This window comes from Saccostrea cucullata, unplaced genomic scaffold (assembly GCF_032062105.1).
Source record: "Saccostrea cucullata isolate Sc308-1 unplaced genomic scaffold, CSIRO_AGI_Scuc_v1 ctg14813, whole genome shotgun sequence".
Lineage (NCBI taxonomy): Eukaryota > Metazoa > Mollusca > Bivalvia > Ostreida > Ostreidae > Saccostrea > Saccostrea cuccullata.
Window position 1 is genome coordinate 5,000 of NW_026918379.1, and position 6,932 is coordinate 11,931.

Here is a 6,932-nt window from a genome sequence, read left to right on the forward strand (position 1 = left end):
CCATTTTGGCCCCGCCCTACCCCCGGGGGTAATGATTTGAACAAACTGGAATCTACACTACCCGAGGATGTTTCCCCATAAGTTTCATCTTTCCTGGCACAGTGGTTCTTGAGAAGAAGATTTTTAAAATATGCCACCAAATTTTCATTAATTCCCAATTATCTCCCCTTGAATTAGGGCGTGGCCCTTCATTTGAACAAACTTGAATCCCCTTCACCCAAGGATACTTTGTGGCAATTTGGTTGAAATTGGCCCAGCGGTTCTTGAGAAGAAGTCGAAAATGTGAAAAGTTTACAGACAGACGGAAAGACAGACGGACGCCGGACAAAATGTGATCAGAAAAGCTCACTTGAGCTTTCAGCTCAGGTGAGCTAAAAACAAATAGAAAAAAAATTAAAAATCATATAGAAAAGCATTCTGCAGTTATAATGATTATTAAAGCATTCTCTTTTTTATCATAAGGTTAAATTACAGTATTGATTTTTGTCAGAGGGTTTCAATAACGTCGATCGATGACGTCACATCTGCATCAAAACAAAAATTAAGAGAATGTGACGATGGCGCAGCTTGTATCTGATAACTGGGTTTTAAAAGAGGCTAATACTTTATAAATTGTTTGTGATTTATTAGAGAAAAGGTGCAATGATCAGATATCCTAATTTTATAGCCGTGTTTTTTTTTTTACTGAAGACACCACGCCACATGCTTATGTAAGCCAGGATTTCCTCTGATATCCTTGAGAACATCAAAGAATGCAAATATAAGTAATAAACAATGATTATTCAATGAACATGGCGTTATGAATAGCAATAGCTCTGCTGGCGCATCATGGAATATGCCATAACGCCATGTTCACTAAATAACGTTGTTTATTTCTTAAGTGGTTACCTTTTATTACACTGCATAAAGTATGTACAAAATTGGTTAAATATTTTGTTAATGAAGTCAATTTCTATGGTTTAGAGAATTCTTTTTAGATCGATTACTGTTCGGTCGTTATCTTCTCTCTTCATTTCCGCACAGCAATTCTGTTTATGTTAAATCTTAGTTTTCATTTTTTTAAAATGCCAATATTCCATTTAAACATGTATTTGTAGCAGAATATATAACATATTATACATTGCAGATGGTTTACCTTTTTCTCCGAGTATACCTGAAAAGAATCACGTACCATACATGAAAAAAATTATATAAAAGAAAAAAACTTTCTCGAACAAAATTAATATTTGGTTAGTTCATTATACAACTAAATGAATTTTTCTTACTTATTTCGATATATAACTTAATATGTAGATCTTTTTAGTGGAAATATCGAGATATGAAGGTTATATTTACATAATGAAAATTAGAATTTTCTTACCCTTGTCTCCTCTTTTACCTACAAACACGAAAAAGGCACATTATTTCTTATTTCAGATGATTTTTGACTTCAAACTTTTTTTTTCAGTCGTGTTATAAGTTTAAACATGGTTGAGATACATATATCGAATCTAATGAAATGCTCGAAAGACCAGTTTAATTATGCATGTTTTACTAATCGGAATAAGGTATATACTTACCAGGCAATCCTGGTATACCTAAAAAGTTAATTTTAGTTATATTCACTTGAAGGAATGGACTTTTAAATAACAACTTCTAGTATTCCAACAAACACACAAGAATAAAACAATTTCTATGGCTTTCAATTCGACTTCTAGATATATTGAAGACGTATTATCCATAAACATTTGTATCCATTCAAGACTGTCGAGTATGTCGACTCTACATATCCAAGGTAAAGACAGATCTGTTTAATATTTAGATATTTTACTAAAGATAACGAAACTTAATGATAAACGTGACGACTTTCAATTTTTCTACCGTAAACTTCCCATACTTGTGTAGCAATACATGTATACCCTTATCAACTGCATACAAAAGACATGTATAAGATTTTAGTCTCCCAGCTGATTCAAAAGCATGCTCAGCATAATACAATTTCTCAAACGAGGCAAGCTACTGTCAAACAAGTTGATGAATCAAAGATCTCAACTTCCTCGTTTAATTAAAGTCATCATTTTACAAGTTCTTTGGTCGATACAATGACCTTGTCAGCAAATACAATCTACTAGTATCATTAAGTTGGAAGCTGACTTTATCTTATATACCAGTTGGTAGATGGTGTTTAAAACTACATACTAAACGTCTACAGATTTTTACGGCTTTAAGATTATGGCGTTTGCCCGATAATGGTAGATACATTTTTAGACATGGAAATAGCTTTAATTTGTTTTTAAATGTTTTAGGTTTTCTGTTTAGAGAGAGAGAGTAAAATATTAATATACCGGTATACAAAACTATTCCTGCAGAACCTTTAGTATTTAATTTCTTTCATAATATCATAATATTAAGAAATTAAAATTCTAAAAATATCATAAAAGGTATAAAACTTATTTGAATGATTCCAAATATCTGCTACATGACGTCACAGGGAATATACAGCGTTAGTACTTTTGAATGCAACAACGCATCCCAAATATTGTGCACAATATAATTTGACTTGCCTTACTCCCTCTTTCCGCTACATTATATCCAAGGGAATACGTATACAGTGTTAGTATTTTTGAATATGCCAACGAATCTTGCAGCCTTTACACATAATAAAATTAAACTCACCCTCTTCTCCTCTTCCCCCTTACACCCCTTCACTCCTTTCCCATCAATCCCTGGCTCTCCTACCAAAGAAGTAATAAGCACGTATGGTAGTTCACATATTTACGTATTTATCATAGATGTATAATATTTAATGGATCATTTTTTCTATAAATATTAAAATGATAATTTTACTTATTTTAGCCCATTTCGATATTTTAAAGTTATTTTCTCTCTTTTTTCTTTTTACTTTATGTTTGATTATCACTGGTTTATGAAATTATTTTGGAAAATTACCCTTTTCCCTTTGGATCCAGGAGGTCCAGGGATAACTAAATAAAGAAAAAAAAATAAAAGATATATAAAAGGATCCTTTCACTTGACGCTCAACGAGTGCTATTAAAATGGCAAAACGAGAAAGGAACCTGTATTTAATTTCTTACTAGGAGTCCTAAGATCACAGTCGGATATTACTTTCCTGCAAAATCTGTAGTCAATGGTCTGAAAAAAATTGAAAGACATTTTTCAAATTTAACAAATTTTACCGGTTCATTATCGAAACCATCTCTGATGACAGGAATACCGATAGTGTAAGCTTTTCAAGATTTCTAAATTTAATAAACATAATAAATTTGCTCAAGAGAAAGACAAAGCATATACTTCATATAACTACACGTATCTCATCAGACAAATTTTAAATGAGATAAGGGCGGTCTCTCAAAATATTTCTTTTTACTCACCTCATTATCGATAATGTACACGCTACTACGCCGCAGACGGTTAGATTTCCCGCGTAATTTATCTGCGTACCTTGAGTAAATATTTATCGTCTGGTCATCGTGAAAACAACTATTTCTGCTTGTAACAAACAGAATACCAGTAAGGCACGTATTTCCAGCAATAAGTAAGTATATAATTTTGATGTGCAAAGCCAGATCACCTTGGGCCTCCATTTTGTTTATGGAAGGAATCTGTGAGCGCTTTCTTATCAGACATTGCCCTTGATAGATGCTTTCTCCAGTTATTATAACACTTGGAATATTTTTCCAGTAAAAAATCTTATCAAGAAAACTTTTTTTTTGATACAACACGTTTAAGCAAGGTTTTTGTTGATTTAGGTTTTCTGGTTCCAGTATCTTAGATGTTTTTCTTTATCTCGTGCAATTTGATGTTGGATCACGGAACAATGGATATTTAATTGATTGTTAAAAAGAACATATATAGCATTAGGTGAGCAGCTACAGGTCGTTCATAATGCCTATGGTGCGACAATTATGAAAGTGAAAAATTTTAACATATTTTATGAAATGAATCAAAAGGATTGGAAACAGGGTTCTTACAAAACTAACTGGTCCCTCTCCCTATATATAACAATATGTCATGCAAATAAAATATCAAAATACAATATTTTCAACTGATAAGTAAATAACAGGTCAATTTAAAATCTGCATGCTTCATCAATAAATTTATGGAAAGCAGCGAAAATATTATAATTAGTCAATACATGCAAATCTTTGTCACCGCATAATAAGTGGTTTGTGTCAATTGTTATCGATTTTTAAAGCATAAACAGGTAGTTGAAAAGCTTCTATCATTTGCATAATTTCTAATAATGATAAACATCGATCTCCTCATACTTTCGACATGTACAAAGAGGACTGCTGATTAATTTGCGTTTATACATGTATAGATCATGATTAAATACTTGTGTCTTAGTTTAGTATGAAATACCGTATAAGCAGAATTTTTAGCGCGGATTTAATTTCAGCATTATTAGCGAGGGTAATGAGATCGCTAAAATTGAATATCGCTAAAAATTAATTCTTTTTATTTGTAAAAGGTTCTTTATTGAGCATTTTAAAATCGCTAAAAATAAAATACCGATTTTTAAGGACAACTCGCTAAATTCGCTTCCCGCTAAAATTTCCACTTATACGGTATGTTTTTGTAGCGTTGGCCAAAGGAAAAATACGTTTAAAACCTAAATTAAATGTTTATTTTAAAAAAAATTCATATAACATTACTTTATGTAAAATTTTTAGAACTTGCAAAAATCTCATCAAAATTAGGATTATTTGCCAATGAAATAGCATATACACAATAAAGGCAAAAAGATCCTCTCATCATAGTATTACACGATTTTTCGATAAGAGCTGGTCGTCTCTCCATTTTTCAAAGTTTAACTTCAAAGTCCTCAGAAAAATACACAATTTTGGGTTAACAAATCAAGCAGTAAAGTCCAAATATGTCTTAAAATACACTAACTTTATTACACAACATTAACATTTTCCCTATAAATATTTGAAGTCCGTCTTATCAAGGATTATATCACAATCTAAATTTGAATGCATTCAACATTTAACAGGAGTTATCATTAGAGTTCAAACCCCATGAATACCACATTAGTTTTTTTTCAATAACAGAATTTTTTTTTGAAGAAGTTTTGTTTATTATATCAATTTCAATGTTACCATAAGAACTTTTACTCTAAATGCTTAGTTAACAAATAAATATGATTCTTATAAATCTGAAGTTATAGGCATTCCGCACATCTTGTTCACCCATATCCATTCTTACAGAATGATTAACCCCGTGACAAAATTAAAAATAGTCGAAATATAACACCGTAGCGAATCTATCAAGATTTATCAAAGAAAATTTACATTATGGAAAGATATCACTGCTACCTATAGAGAAATATTTTAAGAAATACTTTAATAATATTTTCCCTATAAAAGGTATAATAATAAATTAATGTTATTTTATATTATAACATTATACCATATTAATATACTGATATTATTTTATAACGATATTGGATCGGTATTACATTATACCAGTATTATATAATACCAATATTATATTGGATCGGTATTATAACATATCATATAAAGATAATTGAGTGAACTAATTTTATATCATGTTAAAAATAGTCAAATATAAATGATTTTAAAAAATGCAGACATTCAATACGTGGCACTGGAGTTTTAAAAAGCCACCATTTTGAAAAAAAACAAAACAAAACTAAAAAAAAAAAAACCAAACAAACAAACAAACAAACAAAACACAAAAAACAAAAACAACAACAAATAAAAAAACAACATCTACGTTTTGATTCCGAGGTAAAGTATGCAAATTAGTAATTATATATAAGCTGCGCAGTTTCAAGATGCATTAATAAAAAGCAATGAATTCAAACTATTGCTGTAGGAACTGTATCTTAGTATTAATGTAATAAATGTATTTTAAATGTACAAATGTTATACAAGATTAAAACGCAACAAGAAGGATTATTGGACTCACCGAGGAGTAAAAGTCATAGGACGAGGACAGCCCGGAGAAGGTGACGTCCTGGTACATTTCCGGTGGCTCCAAGTTGTTCCTTTTGGATCTTTGGGTCTCGTCCTCACTGTTATTTCCGCCATGGCTGAAGGGAAAGTTCGACCATCTGGCCTCATTCAACCGTTTTAGTTCGGTATAAGCCTCCAACGAAATCCAAAGTGCTGCAATGCTGGTGGCGGACAAAACAAACAATAGAATGTATATAATTCTTAGATGAAAGAGCGCCCTATGTGTCTCCATCTCACGAACCATGGCAAAATATGTTCCATTCATACAGATGGTGCAATTATAAAGAATAAACCAAGAACAAAATATATTGTAGTAGGTTAGTCGTAATCATTCAACAGCATTTCTCTAATAGGTTTAGATAAACTATTGTCTGTCTAGATGCAATTGCATGATATTTCCAATAAGTGCTCGTTAAAAGGGCAAAGTATATCGTGTGGATCAAGCGATTTTAATCATTTCGACTCCCCCTCTAACGGCGTAGAATCTTTGATTTTCTGTGTAATGAGCACCCCTGTTTTTGTATACGTTTGAGGTAGATCTACCGATAAAGCCTAATAATCCATCCAACAGCTACCAATGAAGAGAACTGAGTGGGGGTTGCTCAGTTTTGTCGTCATATGTGTTTAACCACAATAAATGTAAAAATTTATCTAAAATTACCGCATTATTATGATTTATAACAGCCAAAAATTTAGCAGGGGTCGAAAGGTGTGAAAATCCTTGATATTTTTCATTCCACTGATATCTTTAAATACGAAATGTTTTCAACTCTATGCCAGCAGACTATAAAACGTACGTATGTCGGAAATTGCTCCTTATTTAAAGTTATCTTTAAAAAAACATTTATTGAATTTTGATGAAAAACAAAATTTTTAATTCTAACTGTTTGAGGCATTATTATTTTGAACAATGTATTAAAATATTACCTTTCTCAAAATGAAAACTCTTTA

The 6,932-nt window shown here is 31.3% G+C and overlaps 1 protein-coding gene across 1 annotated transcript; it reads right to left on the reverse strand.

Annotated features, from left to right (window-relative positions):
• Positions 1-1,135: 1,135 nt before the first annotated feature.
• Positions 1,136-3,636, reverse strand: LOC134264166 (uncharacterized; the record flags this gene model as incomplete). The annotated part of the gene is made up of 5 exons (XM_062746468.1): positions 3,372-3,636; positions 3,075-3,132; positions 2,929-2,963; positions 1,361-1,378; positions 1,136-1,153 (listed from the first exon to the last, which is right to left on the reverse strand). Coding segments are annotated over exons 1-5 (342 nt in total), but the record flags the coding sequence as incomplete, so codon positions are not given.
• Between the last annotated feature and the right edge of the window lie 3,296 nt (positions 3,637-6,932).